Source organism: Erithacus rubecula, assembly GCF_903797595.1.
Source record: "Erithacus rubecula genome assembly, chromosome: 15".
NCBI lineage: Eukaryota > Metazoa > Chordata > Aves > Passeriformes > Muscicapidae > Erithacus > Erithacus rubecula.
Genome location: NC_136667.1, coordinates 15,942,336 through 15,963,899, shown reverse-complemented (window position 1 = coordinate 15,963,899; position 21,564 = coordinate 15,942,336). Strand labels below are relative to the sequence as shown.

The 21,564-nt window shown below is 49.3% G+C and overlaps 1 protein-coding gene across 2 annotated transcripts in view; it reads left to right on the top strand.

Annotated features, from left to right (window-relative positions):
* Positions 1-1,810: 1,810 nt before the first annotated feature.
* Positions 1,811-21,564, top strand: part of LOC306808327 (gamma-aminobutyric acid receptor subunit alpha-3-like) — a gene marked incomplete at its 5' end in the record, with an annotated part of 56,802 nt that continues 37,048 nt past the window's right edge. Inside the window, 2 exons of one of the 2 annotated variants that reach the window (XM_079318788.1) lie at positions 1,811-1,878; positions 6,607-6,728. In XM_079318788.1, the coding sequence (XP_079174914.1) occupies positions 1,811-1,878; positions 6,607-6,728 (190 nt within the window). Of the gene's footprint in view, positions 1,879-6,498; positions 6,729-21,564 lie in introns of those variants that run through there. The other variant, XM_079318789.1, reaches the window with a different exon arrangement.

The window sequence follows — 21,564 nt, the reverse complement described above, 5'->3', positions numbered from 1 at the left end:
TGGAATGAGTCTCCCCGAAATGTTGGATTTTCCCAGAGAACAGATGTTCAGCCAGTTAATTTGTGCTTCAACAGCAAATACTTGAATTTCCAAGACTGTGTGTCCCTTCTCAGCTGGAAGGTGGTGAGAGCCAGAGGAGCCATCCCAAATCAGAGCTGTGGGTGTGTCCATGCCTGAGGCTCCTGCACCTCCTTTGGTGTGAGGATGAGCTTCCCTAGGGGGCATTCAGGTAGAATCCTGATTAATAAATCCTGAGCACACTGTGCCTAAATTAATCCATGCATTAATTTCTGCAGGGATTTTAAGTGACTGATGGGGAGGAAGGTAAAGGTAACTAGGGCCAAATGCTGGGTTGGTTTGGTTTTTATTCCCCCCTGTGCCTGCTGTTAGTGAGTATCTTGCCAGAACAAAAGCTGAGGTGGGTGGTAAGGGCTGGTGGTGTCTGGCTCTTTCCTTCTGCCTGCCTGGCAGCTCCTGGAGCTGAAAACAAGGATCAGGCACAGCCTCCAGGGAGTCTGTAGGGTCACTGTGCTGTGGGGAGAGCACTAAATGCAGAAATGTGATAAAACACACCCAGCCTGTCCTTGTTCCTCCTCTCCTGCAGGGGCAGGGGCAGCCAGGTGCACACTGAGCCATGTGTGATCTCCAGGTGTTTCCATCCTGCTTGGCTGAGCCCTCTGCACAGGATTTCTGCTGGGAGTTCTCCTCTCCCACATCCCTGTGCAGAACCCCTGCTCCTTGGCAGCACTCAGATAGTTCCCCTGCCCATCCCAGCCTCAGCTGGCTGAGAATTACCATCCAGGTGCTGGGGTTTGGCTGTGCAGCCTCCTTCAGTGCTGGAGGGAGCTGCCTGAGGCTCTGCAGCGTTGAGTGGAGAAATCCAGAGATCACATTTGGCTGGCACCAGCATCTTGCCCTGGTTTCTGCCTGCTGTGATTGACTGGAGCCTTCCTGCTGGCTCTGGGGGCTCAGAGTGGGGCTGGCTGTGCCTGGTGCTGGATCCCCTGTGTGCCAGACAGGGAGCGTTGCGAGGGGGAGATGTCACGACAAGCTGTATTTATCCAGGCTGTTGCTTGGCAGTGCTGCTCCAAGGTGCATCAACATAATGAGATACATAAAAGGAGAAGGCAGTTAAATGTGCAATAACATCACAATAAAAGTAAAACTGAGCATTAATGAAAACTCTGAGCACACTAAGTGTGGTATTGTCGAGCGCTCCCACCACCTTGGGCCTCGGTGGTCAAACTTAATAATAATTTCTGGCAGTGTCATTACCGGAATTAAATGAGGTTTAACTGTCTAGAAAAAGATGTTGAGGGGAAAAAAAGGGTCTTGGGACTTCACAAGTGGTTTTGCTGTGTGGATGTCACTGAGGTAGCAGAGGCACCAGGTGAGCTGGGGACAGGTTGTGACTGAGACTGCAGGGTGAGGTAGAGGAAGGGATGGGTGGGAGAACAGCCAGCGTGGCTGCTTTGGAAAGTGAGCTTTACTCTTGCTGCTGAGGCACCTGGGGAGCTGCAGGATCTGCTGTGAGGCTGGGGTGAGGGTTTTCATGTTGTACCTGCTTGGCTCTGACCCGTGGTGCAGCTTCCCCAGGCCAGCAGTGCTTCAGGACACAATGCTGCCTTTGGCTCCTGAGATGTCTAATACAGGAGCCCAGAAATACTGACTGCTGCCCACCATGAAAAACGGCACTCTTTGCTTTTCCCTGGTAACTAAAATCTCTTTTCTCTCCTCTCATTCCCCTGTGTCCCTCCCTGGCAGGTTTTGGAGGCTCGTTTTGCAGTGGCTGCACTCTGACACCATGGCAATGGGGCCCTTCTCCCTCCTCAGCCTTGGATTCCTGGTCCTGCTTCTGGCTCTCCCTGCTGATGCTGGGTAAGGTGCTGAGTGCTGAGCTCTTGGCCAAGGCTGCAGTCCTCTTTCTGAACTTAAATATCCTGGGGTCAGTCTGTGTGTGAAGCAGTCCAGGGCAAAGCACTAGAGTCTCTGCTGTTTGAGCCTCCCCTTGTCCCCATCCCCAAGCCTTTCACCCAGGGACTGTTCAGGCCCTAACGTGGCTGACACTGGCATTATTTGAGGTGCTCTCACTGAGATCAGTTGTCAGCGTTTTTTGCAACGAAACCTATTTTCAGATTTGGCCTCTGCACAATTCATTCCAGGCAAGGACTCTGCTTGCCTGAGTTTTAACCTGGAAGAGAGATTCCTTCCACCCCATTTAATATTTTAATACTTTTTTTAAAGAACAGAAAATCAATCTGCTTCATCTGTTTGGCTGTTAATGCTGTAAGGGTCCATGGGCAGCACACCTGACCTGCTGCAGCACCAGGGTTCTCTGCCAGCCCTGGCTGGGCTTGCTGCCCTCCTCTGCCTGGGTGTGCAGGCTCTGGCTGTCCTGGCAAGGAGAGTGCTGCTGCCAGCCTCACCTTCCCAGCCTCTGGAAGCTGTCTGGAGGAGATGAAAGCCTGTTAGTCCATGGCTGCATCCTGCCAGAGCCTTTGCTGGGTGAGCTCGGGGAGCCCTTCGAGGAAGGAAGAAGGAGATGCTGCCAGCTGTGGGGAGGGAGGAGCTCTGCACAGAGGTAGAGAAGTGCAAATAATACATGACTCCTATAAAACATTTAGAAAAGCCTTTAGAGTGCCAGATATGGACCCTGAAATGCTGTCTGCTGAGTTAGAAGTCCAGAAGGGATCAGGGATCTTCACGCATGAGAAGATGTCGGTGCTGCCCCTCCCGCCCTGTCCTGCCTGTTCTGCTTTGTCTGCTTGGGTCTGACTTTGCAGCTTGCCTTCCCTGGAAGTGCTGACCCTGCCCTGCTGCTCAGGCACAGTCACCCCCTCCCCAAAATGGCTGGGGGGTTATCCCCTTGCCCTGTGCTTGCAGCTCTGCCTTCCTCACTGCTGCCTTCTCCTCCCCATCACGTATTCACCGGAGCTGCTGCTCCCTCGCCTCCTGCCACGCAGGGATTGCTCAGAATATCAGTCCCCAGGAGGATTTGCTTCCTAAATTGTGTGTGAGGGGACCCCTGTGCTGATGTGGCACAGCTCCCCAGAGAGCCTGTGCACAGGTGGCAAGGTAATGACTTTTCCTCAAGCCTATCCTAATTAAATTTGCTGTAAACCTCCGTTCTTCCTGCCTAAAGGATTTTAATTATTTTAAAACCTTGATCCCGGCACATCTCTTTGCAGTTCCTTTCTGCCTTGCTAAAGGGCAGCTTTAGCTTTATGTTGAGGTGAGGTGAGGCAGCTCAGGGCTTTCCTGGGAAAGCAATTATTAGCCAAAATCAGGTGCCAGGCAGAGGTGCTGCTGGCTCTCCCCTGCCTTCACCTTCCCTTGTCCTGCCCACGCTGCTCTTCCCCCAGCACCTCCCAAGTGAATCCCACACTGCTCACATTGAAGTCAAACCCTCAAATGTCAGGCTAAGTAAAAGAGCTTTGAAATTTGTAAACTCATTTTTTTTCCATCACCGCTGAGCCTCCGCCAGGAGTTCCTTCACAAAAATCCGTTCTCTCGCTCTTTATATTATGGGTAATTTTTAAAGATAGCTTATAAAACATTAATGAATGAGCTTTTCATGAGCATGCTAGCTATTCATAAGTTATAGAGAGTTATATGCTCATCAGCAGACACTGGGACAGATTGCTTTTAACCATGACATCTATTGAAAGCTTGTACAAATGAAACCCCACTAATTACTGCAGGCATTTGTTAAATTTCTCAAAACTCTCCTTACCTGCAGGGAGTTCAAGTTCAGATGAAAAGCCAAAAACAGAGTTTGGATTTAGCTGGAAATCTTGGAGGCTGTGATGCAGTTTGTAATGTCAGGGGTGTTTTGATGTTTGGATCTGTCAGGTTGCATTAGGGCTGGGTCAGGTGTTATCCCAACCATGCCTCACCCTATGGAAACTGGAATTCCAGCACTGTGTTATCCTTCTTGTGTTCCTGGAGGCTCAACTTCCTGGTTTGACCAACTCTCCAGGTGTTGCTTTGCTAAAAAACAGAGGCCAAGTGATCTTGTGAGAGGTGGGATGTGACCCTGGAGAAGTGGACCTCAGGCACTTTAAATGCAATTTCCCAGAGTGTTTGGTCAATGAAGCCAATGAAAATTAATGTCAGAATTGCCCAAAACTGAGTATTTCAATTACTGCAGCATTCTAAATAGTATTGATCCAGCCTGACTCTAAAAGTACCCATACCCTGCTCTCAATTTTTCCTCTTTTGCTAGGAAATACTCTTTGCTCCTCTTTCATCTAACAGAATCTGGGTTTTTCAGCTGGGTGAACACTTTGGTAGAGAATTGCAAGCTCTGGTATTTCTCACCTTACTGACTGTCACCTTCACTGCATTTACAGGTGCACCAGCAGTGCCAGTGGTAACCAGTCTGACCAGATGGGATGCAGTAGGATTAAGCTTTGAACTCCTTAAATAACATTCTTTTTTTTTGTGGTTTTTTTTTTATGCTATTTTGTTCCCCCAGTTACTTCATGATGCATGCCAAAACCAATGGCTGCCACACATCAAAGGACATAAAGGCTGGGGGTGGGAAGGAAAAGGGCAGAAATTTTAGAAAGTGACAATTTAGGGGCTTTTCTTCCCCCAGGACAGCTCTTCTGATGGTCATAGGTGCTGTCCTTGATAATTGTAACCAAGAATTCCATGTCTACCACCTCTGCTTCATGGCATTCGTGGTCTTCCTCTGGCCAGTGCTCCCCAGTTATTCACCTCTCCATTTAGTGTCAATTTGCCACTCAGGGCTTCCTGCTCCTGTAGCTGCTGCTGAGCATCCCTCTGCTTCAGCAGCCTTTATTCCCCTGCCTGGCTGGGCTTTCTCAGCTATCTCGCAGCCTGTTTGTGCCTCTTAATCTTTTTTTTTTTTTGCCTCATTTGTCTCTCTCTTATTTCCTCTTCCATCTTCCTTGAAAACTCTTCATCTCTATAGATTTTTCTTTTTGTTTTCTGTTACTTAATCTTCTGCCTTTCCATTTGTTTTGGTCTTAACAGCTATTTCTGCTGGGGAAAGCTGTGCTTGAAGCCATAGCACTGCTGCTCTGTGTCATCTGAAATCTCTTTTAGAGGCAGGTGGTTCCAGAAGGACTCACAATCTCCTTTTCTGTTGATTGAAAGGGAGACACAAAATGCAAATGTATTACTTGAGCCCCTTGTGTTTGCAAAACTGCATCAAAGATTTTGTTCAGTGAGATGTGCTTTTTTTAGAGGAATTTACACCTTGTTTTATTCCACCTGGGGCAGAATGTGTTCTGAGGAAATCATCTTGTTTGGGGGCTTCTTGTATTGAGCAGAGATGGGAATGTGGAAACTCATTTGTTTTTATAAAGACGGAAAATTCAGCAAACTGCAGAGATGGTACAGTAAGTGTTTTAATGCTGAGGCCTTAAGCCTGTTTACTGAATTCTTACTTTTCTGTCTCCCCTCTTCCCTGGGGCAGAGATCTTTGAAATGGCTCAATCTGGCAAATAACTGGTGTCACTTTTTCCATGCTGCCTAAAAGGAGATAGTGGCACTTGAACAGCTGAGCTTCCCACATCCTCTGCTCAGAAAACACCCATTTTTGGGGGGCAGGAAATAGATGCTGGGGCAGCTCCTTGTTAAAATAAGGCTCTGTCCTGGTTTGAAGGACAGGTGTCTGCCAATAAAGGCAGAAGATTCTCTTGGAAATGGAGAATGTAAACCTCCTCCCTCCAAATTATTATCGTTTTGAAATTAAGGGGCTCTCAGGAAAAGATATGGGAATTAGGAAGAACAGGTCTTTACTAGGAAAATTAAAATAGAAATGCAGTATTACAAAGAACAATCCCAAACCCTGCCAGAGTCAGAATCCAAGCTGACACCCGTCAGTCAGTCAGGGTGTTGGCAGCAGTCCCATTCCATGGTGGCTGCATCCTCCTGCAGTGGCAGATGTGGTTCAGCTGGAGCAGTGCTCCTGGAGAAGGTGCAGTTTCCTCTGAATCTCCAGGGATGATGTGGAAGGGTCTGGCTTTCCTCTGGAATCCAGTGGAGAGAAGGTGCCTTGGTGTCCAAAATCTCAGTTTTTCTCTGGGTAGGAAAGGCTTGGCTCCTGCCCTGGCTGGAGCATCTCCCAGTGGGATGATGGAATTTTATCAGTCATGCTCTGGGACTCACTGGCCATGAACAGGAGATATCTGCTGGAGGGAGGATGGGCTGTGGGAAGATAAAGATGATTGCCCAGCTGGTTTAAAGTTGGCCCATTAGCAGGAGATATGTGCCAGGAGATCAGGGGCACTGCCCCACCTGGCTGCAGCAGATGGGGACAGAATCCACATTTTGGCCCCATCCTGAATTGCAACCCAAGACAGGCTCCTAAACTGCTCCCCATGGTGCTGCTGGCTCTGGGAGGGGACAGTGGGGAGGGGACAGTGGGGTGGTCTGTGAGGACAGAGTTGATCAGAAATGCCCTGTGCTGAGCCCTATGAACACATGATTTATGAAAAGCTGAATCCCATCCTGCCCCTCAGGCAGGAGCAGGAACCGACCTCCCCTCATTCCTTTTAACTTCTCAGAGCACACACAGAGCAGAATTCCCTCCTAACACTTCTCCCTGGTTTCTCCCCCTGCCCCACGTGCCAGGCTCTCTCAGAAGCACGTCTCGGACGTCGTGGATGACAGCAAAGACAACATCACCATCTTCACACGCATCCTGGACAGGCTCCTGGACGGCTACGACAACCGCCTGCGGCCTGGCCTCGGAGGTCAGTCAGGGGCTCCCACAGCTGGGTGGCCTTAGCAATAAAAATTCCTTTTTTTTTATTTCTGGTGCTGTCAGGAGGGGAGGCTGTTCAGTGCCAGGCTCAGTTTGTGGCTGTTTCTCCGTTTTCAGTCTCTTTTGCTGTTGGGTGTCTGTGGCTGCTCTGGAGGCCTGAGACAGAGCAAGGCCTGTAGGTGGAACAGCTGTGGGTGAACCTATTGCTGCTGTTTTAGAGACATCACCCCTTCAGAAATGCTGATACATCCAGAAAGGAGACATTGAGGGGATGGAGAGTGTCCAGATAAAAGGTCTGGAGCACAAATGTGATGAGGAGCAGCTCAGCCTGGAGAAAAGGGGGGACATGCTCAGTTTCTACAGTTCCCTGAAAGAAGGCTGTGGCCACATATGGGTCAGTCTGTTCTCCAAGGTAACAAATGACAGGACAAAAGGAAATGGCCTCAAGTTGAACCAGTGGAGGTTTAGATTAGATGTAAAGAGAAAACTTTTCACAGAAAGGGTTGTAAAGCACTAGAAAAGGCTCTCTGGGAAATAGCTGCTGTGGCACTCGAGGCCATGGGTTAGTGCTGAACATGGTGATGGGTGCACAGTTGAACTTGCTGACCTTTCCAACCTGAACCATTCTGTGCCTCTGTACCACCAGTTTGCAGAGCCTTCAGCTCACCACCAGCACGTTGGCATTGCTGTTTAGTCAGTTTGCTTTGCTACAGAGCCTCCATCTCCATCTTCTCCATGCTTTCCCATGCAGCTGTCACCTGGCGAGCTCTGGGCACCGGGCACTCACCCAGCCCTGCTGCCTCCTGAGCTGCATTCCACCCTGCTGCCAACATTGCTGCTGCTGCAGAGCTGCTCTGCAAGCTCTACACTCCTTTGAGGTGCTCCAGAGAGAAAAACCATGGCAGCCACCTTCCCTCCTAATGCCTACAGCTACAGTCAGCGTGATCTAAGGGGGCAGAAGAAATGGGGAGGTGTGTGGGGATGACAGATGTGGGATTAAGGAGGTGTGGGCCTGGGTGGTTTCCTGGTGCATTGTTGCTCTGGCAGAGGTGGCCCCTCTCAGCTGTGTGTCCCTGGGGATGTCCCTGAACTGCTCTGAGCTCTCCTCCTCAGCAAAGGTGTGCTGCTGGACTGTGATTTGCACCCACACCTGGAGTCACCACGTGCTGTCCCATTTTCTGAAGGTCCTGCTGCCAAGAGCTGCTTTCCTGAGCTCTTGCCTGCTGATGGGATCTCCTGGAATGGCACTTTCCTTCCCCAGAGCAGCCTTGCCTCCTCCCAGCCCTGTGTCCACCCCTGTGCCACTGCCCTGTGCCCTGCAGCTGCCCTCTGAGACCATGCCAGACCTGGGCAGGAAGGGCTTTTCCAGCGAGCATCCTCCCCTCTGCTGTGCTGCAGGACCCAGACAGGAAAGGGTTACAGTGTCTGCATAAGCAATCAGTCAGTTTTATTGCTTTTGTTGCTTGTTTCTTTCCCCCAGAATTAACTGTGGTCCCACTAATAGCTTTGCTTCCTCAAGTGTCCCCCATGGCTGTATTGATTTAACTGAAACAAGTTCTGCACGGGGGCTGAGGGGGCATTTATGCTCACTGTAGGCTCAGCTGCAGACAAGCCCATGCTAAGTATTAACAAGAGGAGTCCCAGGAGCCCCTTGCTGGGGAAGTTCAAACCTTTCTTGGAACATCTTTGCTCTGTTGCTTTAGATCCTTTAATAACGTGTTTAACATAATAAATTGCCTTTGCCTGAGCTAGCCCTTGCATGTTTAAAGACTGCTTTCACCTCTGTGTTCCCCTGCTGAGGCACTCTGGCAAACCCAGATGGGAGGTGTTGATGAGGGCTGCAGCTTTTGGGGGCTCTTGACTGGCAGTGAGTTGTCCTCTGTGTGTGGAGCAGCCTGGTGAGCCAGGCTCTCCCCACTTTTAGTTGTTTTTCCAAAGGCCAAAGCCTTGGAGGTCTCTCAGGAGGAGAATTAGAGGGAAAGACTTCTGCAGAGGTGCTGCAGCCCCAAACCTGCTCAGCCCTCCCTGTCCCAAGTGTCTGCAAGGGCATCTCATCCAGAACAGGAATACCAGCCAGGCAAAGAGCCTGCATGTCCTGCTTCACACAGGTTACTCACAATTTAGGGAACTCCATCCTTCCACCTGCCTGGGTGTGGACACAAGATCACCACAGCTGCCCTTTCCATGGGCTGCACGGTATGGATGCTCTTGCCTGACATCTTCAGAAAAGCAGTGGAAGACATTCCCAAGGGAAATGGGGAGACCCATCCCACTGGGAAATAGGAATTCATCCCACTGCAGCACAGTTGCTCATCTGGAGCAAGGCAATCCCTTTCCCAGCCCTCACACAGCCTTGGACAGCAGGAGCCCATCTCTTGCTGACTGCCACCCCAGGCTCTTCCATCAACCACAAATTCTGGAGTCTGCAGTAGGACCATTTCTGCTTCTCTGGCCACCAGCAGCAGTGGGATGGATGATGGACAAGGAGCATGGATTTTCCTGTAAGACAACACTGGGCAGTCTCTGTAGTTTCCCCATTTCCCTTGGGAATGTCTTCCTCTGCTTTTCTGAAGATGTCAGGCAAGAGCATCCATACCCTGCAGCCCATGGAAAGGGCAGCTGTGGTGATCTTGTGTCCACACCCAGGCAGGTGGAAGGATGGAGTTCCCTAAATTGTGAGTAACCTGTGTGAAGCAGGACATGCAGGCTCTTTGCCTGGCTGGTTTTCCTGTTCTGGATGAGATGCCCTTGCAGACACTTGGGACAGGGAGGGCTGAGCAGGTTTGGGGCTGCAGCACCTCTCTGGGCTCTGCAGTGCTGTGTGTGCTCAGCCCTGTCCCCTCCTTCAGCTTCCCAAGCGCCAGGAACCGAGCAGTGTTTGTTTAGACTTTGGGAGAAGACACTGTGTAAGCAACAGAGTGTTAATGTGGTGACTTCTCCCCTCAAGATAGCCTCTTTGTATTTATTTTCTTATCCCCTCTGCTTTCACCATCTGCTGCCACCCACTCTAATAGCTGCCATGCCAGAGCTCCTCTTCCTACCAGGATGCTGCAGACACGAGCTGAAGCAAGCCTGTGCTGAGGCTGCTCAGGAATGCCTGCTGCTGCAGAGCCTGGCTCCAGGTGAGCCTGCCTCCAGGTGAGCCAGCCTGCTGATCCTGCCCCAAACAAGAGTCCAGCCAGGAGTCCATGCTGTCCTGAGGCAAGGGGAGGTTTGTGAGCACAGTCCAGGCTGACTTAGAAGAAGAAAGGCAGAGGAAGGTGGCTGTCAGACCCCTTCTTCTGCAGTAACACCCTGTAGCACTGGGGACACGACCACTTGTGTCACAGTGTCTGGCAGGAGGTTTCTCCCTGTCTCTGCCAGTTGAGCAGGGCAGAATTCCTCTTAGGAACAGAGCTGAGTCTTTTCTTTGGCCTCATGACCACTGAAAGACAGTCTGGGCTCAGGGAAGGGGTAGCTGCATAAACAGAGCATCTTCTAGGACTCAGAGTGGGGGAGGAGAGGAAGGAGCTGTCAGCAGAAAACCTGTGTTTCCCCTGGGAGAACACGGGGCAGATTGGTTATTAAGTCAGAAGAGGAGCAGCGATGGACCCCGAGGGAATGGAGACATCTGTTGTCATGGCCAACCTTGTAGGATGAGAAAATGTCCCAAGAGAGCTTCTGTGGACAGCAGGGGCCTCTGCTCCTGGTCTGGAGCTGTGAAGTCACACAGATTCTCTGCCCAGCCTGGAGGGGTTGCAGTGGGAAGTGTCTGCCTGTAGCTCTCAGGTTCTCCTTGCTGGGGCTCTCTGCAGAGCTTCATTTATGCACCTGGAGCTTACCTGGAGCTCACAAGAGCAGCAGAGAGGAGATGTGGCCAGGAGAAGGAGGTGGAACTGGCTGACCAAGGGTGAGATGTCCTGTGCCCAAACAGAAGAGATGCTCAAGGAGCAGGATGCAGGGAAAGGGACCACAAGTGACTCTTTGTGAATGACAGATGTACAAAACTCCCCTGTGTGTGCTTGCAGTCCTTACAGGCCCAGTGTGATGTCCAGCACAGTGACCATGAGGGGGAATTTGAGGGTCAGTGGTGCTCGCTGGACACCTGAACCTCCTCTACCTCATTTCCTAACTGATGACATTTGGGCCTGTTGTGCTGCAATTGAAACAGAGCCATCCTGGGAATGCTGAGGCAAGAGGGGACATTTCCAGGCTTTTCCATCCTTACAGCCTTGAGAATGTTTTAAATATGCTTTGACAATGTAGGGTTATCAGGCAGCAGCAGGAGGAGGCATGTGGGACCTTTCACAGCTGTTTCAAAGCAAGGCTGGGGTTTCTTCCAGCTCAGCCAGAGCCTGGCTGTTCCACAGGCCCAGGGGTGTGCCTGAGGTACATTTGGGGTAAGGGTGAGGAACCCAGAGGGCATCTGGAGCAGTGCTGGACAAAATCTGTGTATTGAGTGCTTGGGAAGCATTCCAGAAAACTGCTGGGCTTTTCCAGGGCATGCCAGGAGGGAAAGAGTTTGCCCCAAGGAAGAGGAGAAGAGAGTAGGCTGCTCAGTTTTCTAAAAGATGAGTTGTAAACACCCCAGATAAGCCAGTTTCTCCAAGTGTAATTAAAAAGCAATTTGTACCATGTTAAGCAGCCAGGCTGGGATCAATCAGTGTTATCCCTCCTGGAAGCAGCATGACTGACAAGGTAACTTGTGGTATTTCCCTGAAGCTTCTACAGCATCTCTGGAGTCCCTCAACAGCTCAGTCCTGCTGAAGGGGTAGTGCCTGCTGAGCATCCTGCCAGGCCAGCTCTGTGCCAGGGGCTTCTGGACAGCTGGGGTTTGGGAGCCTCCTGAAGTGTCCATGGGGTTTAATGGGACCAGCAAACACAGGAATCTGGATTAGAGCAGCTGAGTTCCCCAGGCAGAGCAAGGCCCTTCACCCCTTGGGTTCCTTCTTCCCTGGGGACAGGGCATGGCACCCATTCCCTGACCCTGGGGTGGTCCCATCCAGGCAGAGAGGAGCCCCAGTTTGTGCTCTCCCAACTGGGCATATCCAGAGGGTGAAACAATCCAGGCTCATCTTCCCCTTCTGCACTGTGTTGTTCTTTGGTGTCAGCACCTCCCAGCCCATGCTGGGCTCAAGCAGGACTTGGTTCAGCCAGGGCTTGCAGCTCACAACAGAACTCAGATAAGGGGTACCCACCTGGGCCTGTGGTGCCTTTTATCTATCCTCACTGTGTCAGCCCTGTCTTGCCAATGGTTTTGATCTATAGCCACCTGTTAATATTTATCCTGCTGTTGTGTTTCCATGATTATTTTGCCAGTAAAGTGCACCTCAGTTGGAGTTTCTTGTTTCCTCTTTCTGCAGTGTTGTTTCCTGCTCTTTTAATGATGGTGTAGTTTGGCAGGAATATCTGTAATCCTGCCTGGCCACCTGTATTTCCCTAATTCAAGTGCTGATGGCCAAGGGGTTTTGGACTTGGGTTCAGAGCTGCTCCCTTTAGGTTGAGACATTCTCAGGGGATGTTGGTGTGCTACACCTCAGTGCATCTGTCATTTTGGCCTGACCTCCTGCAGGTAAGGGCTTGTCTGTTACTGTGGGAGTATTAAGGCAGAGGGGCTGAAATAGTCAGAATAATGAAATTATAGAACTGCCTTCTCTTGAAAGTACAGTGGTCTCCAAAATGAAACAGCAAGATTTTATCTGGCTGGCAGGATCCAAGAAGAAATCTGTTTGCAGTGGAATTAACCTGTAACAGTGGTAAAAATTGTGAAATTGTCCAGATTGAAGCTTAAGGAACTTTTATTTCCTAAAATCTGGATGAAATGTTGAAATTGTCCTTTTCACTTGGGGATAGGTTTTTCACCTGTGTGTGATGAACCTGCCTCATAAGTATGATCTACACCTGCTGTTTGTGTGAGAGAAACATGAGATGACACACAGAGTTGTTCTCTGTGGTTTATTATGATTTCTAGGGTTTCAGGTCGGTGTTTAATCTGTTTTTCTGTCTTAATGTTCCACTTCTCCCAACTTCTCATCTCTTCTCTCTGATCTGACTTCATGCTTTGTATTGATTACTCCAGGGAGGAATTTGATCCTTTCTTAGGGGGAAAAAAACCAAAAAAAAAAAAAAAAATCCATGTCTTATCTCAGATTTTTGTCTTTGTCTGAGCTTCCTTGATGAGTTTTAATATGAAGCTGAGGCATTGCCTGAGCAGTGTTTCCTTCTGTTTACCTTTCTGGGCAACGGGGACCCTGCTCTGTCTCATCAAATTTCTGAAGTCAGGATCTGTGAACAAATTAAAGAAAGGTTGTCTTCCCCTCGGGGGCAGCTCTCCAAAGGCAGCTTTGCTGTGGATTTGCAGAGCCCTGGTGCTCCTCTCTGGCACAGAATTCCCAGTGGTGTTGCTGCTGGAGCCCCTGGTGCACAGCTCTGTGTGAAAAGCCTTGCACACATCAGAAAGCAGGAGAGGAACACGGCCCTGACAGCTGTGCCTAAGGGTGGAAGTTTTCTCTTAAATAAGTTATGAATGTGCTGAGGGCAACAAGCCTGTATCAAAGCTTCAGGGATGTCACAAGTACTGGGGAGGGGTTGGGAACCCATGGTGGAAGGAGATTGATTGCTTTTGGTGTGAAACACCTGGCTTTGGGTCAGCACAGGTGCTCTGGCAGCTGCCAGTGCCAGTGCAGAGCTGTGAGTGGGTCACCACGCCAGGTCTGTGCCCAGCCACCCTCTGAAAGGGCAGTCATGGGGCCAAAGCCCATCACCAGCTGTCCTTGCTGTGCACAGTTCTCACTCTCCAGCAGCCCAACCGAGCCCCCAGGCTGTGGGCTGTGATTTGTGAGAAGGAGAAAGTGTTTCTGCTGCTCCTGTGGATGCCTTGTTTTAGCTGGTGCCTTCCCTGCTGTGTGTTTCCAGCAAGGAGCTGCTGACCCTGCCCTGCACCCATGTGTGCATGCAAAAAGATTTTCCCCAGGGGGGCAAGAAATTTTCCTAGGGAAGGAAAGCCATTTGGAGGGGATTTTTGCCCCAGTAATACTGGAATAACATCTCAGAGCTCAATGCTGGCTCAGACACCTGCAGTGAAGCAGTGAGAACGTCGGGCAGCTGATCCTTGCCCGAGGGGGAGCTGTGGATGTGTCAGAGATGGGATGATGGTGTTTGTTTATAATGACTCTGGAAGGTGAGAGCTGATGTTTCAGCATGTTGAACATGTGTTAGATGGGTTTAAGAACATTAGTAGATGATGTTATAGATGGCTATAAACTGCTTGTGAGGATGTCTTTATTGATCTGTTGGACTATGGCAGCTTCTTTATTAGAATTTCCATTCGTTCAGTCCCATGTAAAGGATTTATAATGTGGCTTTGATAGGGATTGAGAAATAAGATTATTTTATTGGATGTAACAGAGTTTAAAAACAACTTTAATTGGTTTGTTCTGGGAAGCTGCTGGTGAACAACTGGTCAAATACTGAGGAAATGGCAGCTATTTTATTTGTTGAGCTAGAGGATAAAATGTTTGCAGCAGTTCATGTAGTAATACAGAGGTATTGTTTATGTCTGATGAGGCAAAGTCATTGATTGTGTTGGTGGTGAATTTCAGCCTTGATCCATCTGGAAGAAGCAATCAAATCACATCTATCTGAGCCCCCTGTGGAGGGGGGATTAATGCTGCTGCTTCAGACCTGTTAGCTTCTTAATGCCCTTCCATTTATTTAAAGGTTATTGTTTGATTAAATAAAAATACTGGAGTGTTTGTGAGGGTGGAAGATGCATGAGGCTTTGGGGAGTGCTGCAAGACTCTTAAGGCTAAACTGTGCAGGGTCCCTTGAGCAAAGACTGTTAAAAGTCAGAGGGAAATACCCTGCTGCAGTAAGTGGCAAAGCTCTCACCTGGGGAGGCAGGAATTTCCTGTAATATTTCTTTGTCTGCTAACTTGTAGCTTAACTTTAAAAATGTGCCTGTGAAGGATGTGCAACTAATGTTTATTAAAAAAAAAAAAAAAAAGAGTGCTTGTGGAGTACTGACAATTATAGGCACAGAGTATAGCCTGGAGAGGGATTTTAATCTGCAATTTGCATTGTGAGGGAAGGACACCCCGTCCTCTTTACCTTCTGGAAGGATATAATTCGAACCCAAGTGTTGAGAACAACAGGCATGGCAGAAGCATATGATTTTTATTTCCCTCTCCTCTCCCAACCTGCTGGAAAATCCTATTGATGACAAAGTTCAGGCTGAGTCAGTGGATGGAACAACTCGTGACTGGAGCGAAATAAATTGTGTCTGAAAAGCCAAGATGATGTTTGGACGTGGCAAAAGCCATTTCAGACGTCTCTGGTTTGGAAAGGATCAGTTCTGATGTGACAAACTTTGCTGAGGAAAGGGTCTGAGTTCCATAACAAACCCTCCAAAGCGCAGCCTTTGGCTCTGCACAGGGCTTGCTGCACCCTTCAGAGCTCTTGTTGAGGACGTTTTGTGTCCATACAGGCCAGATCAGAGGTTATTTTTGCTGTCCTGCATTTGTACTCACTCATCTGAGTTCTTATCTCATCATGTGGATGTAACTTTAGCCAGCTGTGGCCACTGTCCTGTAAAAAATTAAGGTGCAAACTCTGTTGGGATTTTTTTTTTGCCCCCAAGCTGTGTTTTCTCTGAAGGGTCTGTGCACATGTGAGAATTGAATTTCAGGCTTTTGTTTGTGGAAGATGAGAGCTCTTCCCTTTGGAAAGATGCACCTGGTCTCTCCTGAGAATTTGAAAACCCCTTTTCCTAGAAAAGGCCTTGTCTGCTATTATGAAGAAGGGTTAAAAAACAAAGGCATGAAATCTCCTTTCTTCTTCCCTGATAAATCTAGCCATCATTATGAGAGAAGCTTTCTGATAGCTCCTCTTTGTCATGTAATGTCAATACTATTAAGTCCACTTTGGCAAGGGAAGCAATGTATAATTAATTTGCAAATCAGTAAAGTGGATGTGATTTTTATACAAAGGAGAAGGTCTTTAACTGCACAAGGCTTTGTGTGGGCATGGCCATGCTTGGATGGGACCTCCCCCGAGTATCCCTGTGCCAGAAGTTCCCCTGTGTGTCCCCTCCTCAGTGGGACCCATGTGCTGCCCTCCAGCAAAGGGACTCAGTCAACAAATAAACAGGAACCAGGTAGGGCAGGGCTGAGGTTAGGAGTGTGAAAGTGCCTCTGAACACCTGCCCAGTGAGCTAGTTGAGCCAGAAAAATATCTTAAAGACTTTGCCTCCATCCACTGGTTTTGTTGTTTTGGGCTTTTTAAAGCTCTGGTTCTATTGGAATTATTATTATTTTGATGCAGAACGCATTAAAAAGGGAAAAGGAAAAAAATCCAAGCCCTATCCGGACTGATTTGTTCCCAGAAAGATGTTCAATTTTGTATGTATAATTGAAAGGGGCTAAATATAGCTGTATTAATATTTATGGGCCTTATGTTGGAATCAATACAAGAGTTGCTGTTCAAGGCAATTAAGCTTTACCTTTTCACATGTAGGATTTCGGTGTTTGGAGATGACATTAGTGGTGTGACCTGCATCCAAGAGAGAAAACACTAAAAGCATGCCACCATCTGTGGAGTATGATACCCTGTATTTAGTGCTGTTTGCTGACAGGCAGTTTGTCTCCAGTGAGGCTGATCTCTCCAGAGCAGGACTGCTGTCTTAACAGCAGGGAAATCTGTGCTCTGGGAGGCTTGAGGAGAACTGGCCCTGCTGTGTTTTGGGAGGAACTGAGCAAGGAGACTCTGCTGACATCATAAAGTGAGGATTGCCCACCTCTGCTGCATCTGTAGCTGCTGGGCAGAAGGGGAAAGGGATGATGGTGGCACTGCATGGATCCCGTTTGTCTTCACACCACCCACGCCCTGGAGCTGGAGCATGGGAATTGTGACTCTCGTGGGTGGAGGCACACGGGGCAGGGAGGGCTCTCCATGCTCTGTCCCTGGGCTCAGGTTCTCTGTGCCTGTCTGCAGGGCCAGTCACAACCTTCATGTCATCAAAGCACAGAGAAAGCAAATCCTGTCCAGGGCTCTGAGCTGCTGTAGGGAGCGTGTGCACGAGGAATTAGGTCGGGGCTGTAACGATGAAAACAAGTCAGTTTGTGTTAATAACAAAGGCAAAGTGATGGTGTGCTGGATTTCTAAAGCACTGCCTTTCAGGAGAAGGGTATCAGTGGCATACCATGACAGGAAGCCTGGCAGTGGCTGAATTGCCCTGCATTGCTGCTTTTTGGGAGCTGCAGCTCCTCGCTGCTCCAGTTAACAAAGAGCTGTTAGATGCTGTAAAATCTCTCACGGATAGGGACTGCCTGAGTCCTGCCTGTCTCCTAAATTTGATCAATGTGTCAGGCTTTTCCTTTCTTCCATCTGGCTCTGACAACTGCCTTTGGGAAGGAGGGCTGCAGCAAGGAGCCTTGCTAGGGGTTAACCTGCCCTCCCCAGGGCTGCAGGTGGAGATTTTCTCCGTGATGCTGATCGTGGTGCTCATCCCTTCTCCAAGGACTCTCAAATCTTGTGTGGGTGTGTTTCTGTTCTTTCCCTGGTGTGTGGTGTGTTTTGGTAGCTGGAAGCCTTTTAACCTCCTTCAGTAATCATCAGGGGGGTGCATTTTCCAAGGATTTTTATTATTTTAGGCTGCTGGAGTACAATGGCTGCTTAAACAAAGAGGGAAAAGTGGTAAACCAAAGGGCACACCTGCTGAGGAAAAATTGGGGGCCATGCTTTCAGTGGTGGAAAATGTGTTTTCAACTTCAAGTATCCCTTTGGAATCCCACTTCAGCTCTGGGGATTTGCTCTGGGTGATGCTGACCCCAGCACAGTATTTCCAATTACTGGTGACATAATCCTTGCCCAAAGGTGCTGGCTCCAGAGCAGAGGAGTTTTCCTTGGTGTGCCTGTCAGTGAGCCAGTCCCACCTCATCTCTGTTCCTGAACAAGGGCAAGCCAAGCCATATATTAAGGAACAAGGAAATTGCACCAGTTAAATTTAAAAAACTCATTTAGCTAAAGCAGTGTAAGCGCCCATGAATATTTATCTGATGTTATGGAAGCGTGCGGACTCCCACCTACTTTATTAAATTGATTTTCAATAAAAATGCAAGTGGAAGACGTTTGATTAATGGCTGCTGGGATGGGACAATTAATGTGAAGTCTGGAGTCAGCAAGAAGTGTCCCCTGAGTGTGTGTCCCTGCTCCAGGCTGGGCTAAAAAAATGTTTCCAAACTCCTCCAAGGAACCACAGCAATGTTTTTCCATGTGGTTTCTGAGATGGGGTGAACAGGAGCTGCTCTTTGGCTGGTGCCTGGTTTTGCAGAGGTCCTGACCTTGAAGCTGGCATGTGATCTTTGCTCCCAGTGTTCTGATTTTCCCTGCTTTTCCCACCCCTCAGAGCAGGCTGCACCTGAGAATTAAAGCCAGCAGCGAGCTCCGGCGCTCGTGTCGGGTTTGAGTGAGGCTCCCTGGGCCTTTGCATTTAAACATGCCTGGGATTAGCTCCATCAGCTTCCAGATCTGCTCAGCTCCTACCAATTTCCTCGCTCGGATTTGTCTCCTGGAGGAAGGCAATTTGGAGCTGTAATGTTACAGCTCTATTAAGGATCTCCAGCGCGGGTTCCCGCCGGGATTTTCGCGGTGCTGGTGCCGCCTTTCCGAGGAGCTGCCAGGAGATGCTGATGGTGGGGCAAGTGAGGGTTCCCAGGATGGGGTCCTGCTCAGTGGGGGCACCTGAGCAGCCCTGGGGGTTCCCCTGTCCCTGAGGGCAGCAGAGCTGGGGGCTCCTTGCAGCCTGGAAGAGAAACTCTCTGCTGGGGTCTTGTGAAAAATCTCTGGAAGCTGCTGTGGGAGGGATGTTACATCTCCTGTTCTCTGCAGGATTTTGCAGAGTCAGGGGTGCAGGATTTGGGGGGGGGATGGTTAGGGGCAGGCAGCGTGCCTTGGTGGGGCAGGGAAGGATGGAGTTGGGCAGGGAGGCAGCTCCATCTCTGCATCCCTCAGCCCCACACCTGTGGGGCACAGAGGAGCACCACAACACCATGAGCCACCAAAACTGCTGCCTAAGTGGCACCAGATAAACAACACCTGGGGCACAAATCCTTCCCCCATGCCCAGGATCCTGCACTGGGGAGCAGGATGAGCACTTTGATGCCCTCAGCCCTTCCCAAGGGGCACCCAAAGAGCTCCAGCCAGGTGGCACAGGGCATTCAGGGCAGGGAGCTCCTGCTGCTGCAGCTACAGGATAGAGAGGCTCGTGCAGTCCCTATTTTGCAGTACTTTGGGGTTTTCTCTGCAAATATGGCAGCAGGGAATGGGCACAGACACTTCTGGCACAGTTGGGCACTCCCCTACTGTGCTTGCTTTGCTGGAGTGGTGGGAACAGAAAGGAATTAAAGAAAGAAAAAGGGAGGGGGGAAGCAGATGCTGGGCATGGACAAAGTGATGGGAACAGAAAGAAATTTAAGAAAAAAGAAAAAAAAGGGAGCAGGTGCTGGCAAATAACTGCATGGCAGAAAAAGAGAGGGAGAGTTGTGGTTGAAAACAGAAGCTGAGGAAAGGCAGATTGGCAGGCAGCATATTTCTGGAGACAGCTTTCTCCTCTGTAGGCTGAGTCACCTAAGAAACGTGTCAATAAAATGCACTCTCGGGCACTGTCTCTAATAAATATATATTTAAGAGAGACATTTCTTCAAAACTTCTGCGAGGAGATGTCGAATTCTGAAGGGATGGCATGAAAAATGACATCTCCAGTGGAAGCAGAGAGTTGCCATGGGAACTGGAACGCTTTGAACATACATCACTAAAACAAGAAAACATTTTCCCCAGCAAAGGAAATTAAAAATTACATACATCTGGAGGCATCTGCCCTCTGCCTGTCTCTGATGGGAGTATCAAAGTACCATGCAGCATATCATAATTCATGTAGTGGGCAGGACTGACAATTCCATATGAGTTGCTTCATTTTTGTGAGTAACTGTGATTAAAAAAGCCTTCCAGTCCCTGGGACAGGCAATCCTGGTGCCTGAACAGTGCTGGGGAGGGGAAGATTTAGAGCCAAAATGGAATTTCCACTGAAATTATTTTTCTCACCTGGGGATAAAACAACAGCCTGAATGCACAACTAAGCCCATCTTGCCACGTGGGCATGAATCCACTGCTGCCAGGGTTTGCTGGCCCCATTTGGCAGCCAGGGACTTTTCCTGGGAATCAGGGGAAGGCAGGTGAGGGGGGATGTCCTGGAGGAGAACAGTGAGTATTTGGGGTTTATCTTGTGCTTTGGAGACTCTGCTTTTCTGTGAAAGTCTGGGGCAGCAAAACCAGGAGCAGTTATTTGCACCTGGCTGCTAGTGTAATTCTTTCCTTCCTTTGTTTTCCAGTACATTTCCTTTTTCTTTCTTTCCCAGTGCCTTTCTCAGTGTGTGGGAGAGGTGACATGGGGTGAACCCAGGGGAAATGCTAAATTGACCAGTGCAGGGCAGTGTGAATTAAATAAGTTTATTTGCACACTGTATTGGCATTGCTGCAATAAATAAGCACTGGCCATGCAGCCCAGTGAGCTGTGCATGACAGGGGACAGACAGCTCTGTGCAGAGCTGGGCTCTGCACACAGAGACCACGCTGGGGTGCATGAAGAAAGGAAAACGTTTTTCTGCAGTGCCCTGGGAGTGGAGGTGAAGGATGCCAGCAGCATCACCAGAGGCACACTGTCTGAGGAGCTGATTGAGTTCTCTGCTGAAGGAAATGCCAGCCAGGAGCTAATGGATAAGGGAACCAGAGTGCAAATTACAGCTTTGCTCCCTGCTATAGTACTCTTGTATCTTGTCTCAGTACCTGGCACTGGCCTCAGGGGACAGGCTTGAAAATTAAATGGGCCCTTCCTCTGAGCTGTGCAGCCACCCCCAGGAGTCACTTTCTTCTTCTATTTTTTCATTTCCATTTTTGCCCACTACAGCCCATCACATGTTCTGGCAATCCTGAGCCTGCACAGCAACCTGGAATGAGATTCAGCCAGAGGCAGGGGCAGGCAGCACTGGGGCTGAAAGGCACATGGGGAGACTGAGGCACAGCTCAGCTGCCTTCAGTGCATGCTCAGAGCCACAGTGAACAGCATCAGAGGCTGCAAACCTCATGACACATCTCTTTTTTTTCTTTTTTCTTCTACAATGACATAAATTCAATGCAGTGCGTGTCTCATTTGGTTGGAGTGAGACTGTTTGGTTTGGGGCCCCTCAGGACAAGAGGGAGATTGAGGGGCTGGAGCATATCCAGGGAAGGTAATGGAGCTGGGGAAGGGTTTGGAGGGCTCAGCCTGGAGAAAAGGAGGCTCAGGGCAGACCTTACTGCTCTGCACAACTCCTGACAGGAGGAGGCAGCCAGGTGGGGACAGGTCTCTTCCCCCAGGTAACAAGTGACAGGATGAGAGGAAATGGCCTCAAGTCAAGTCAGGGGAGGTTCAGGTTGGATATTAGGGAAAAGTTCTTTACTGACAGGGTTGTCAAAGACTGGAACAGGCTGCCCAGTGAAGTGGTGGAAATGTTAAAAAAACACATGGGTGGGGCACTTGGACATGGCTTAGTGGTGGACATGGTCATGATGCTGGGGTGATGGTTGGACCTCATCTTAGAGATTTTCCAACTTTAGTGATTCTCTGTTTTTTCTTGCATTCCCCTGTTTGCTTCCTGGCTTTCCAATCTTCACAGCTGTTTCCTCTGTTGTCTATCAATGATTATCAGGTTGGCAACAGCAGTTTTGTATTGCACCTTCGTGCTTATCTTTTTCCTGGGGATCTGCCTGATGAATTGCAGAGCTCAGTAATTGCTTTACAAACGCCAAGGATG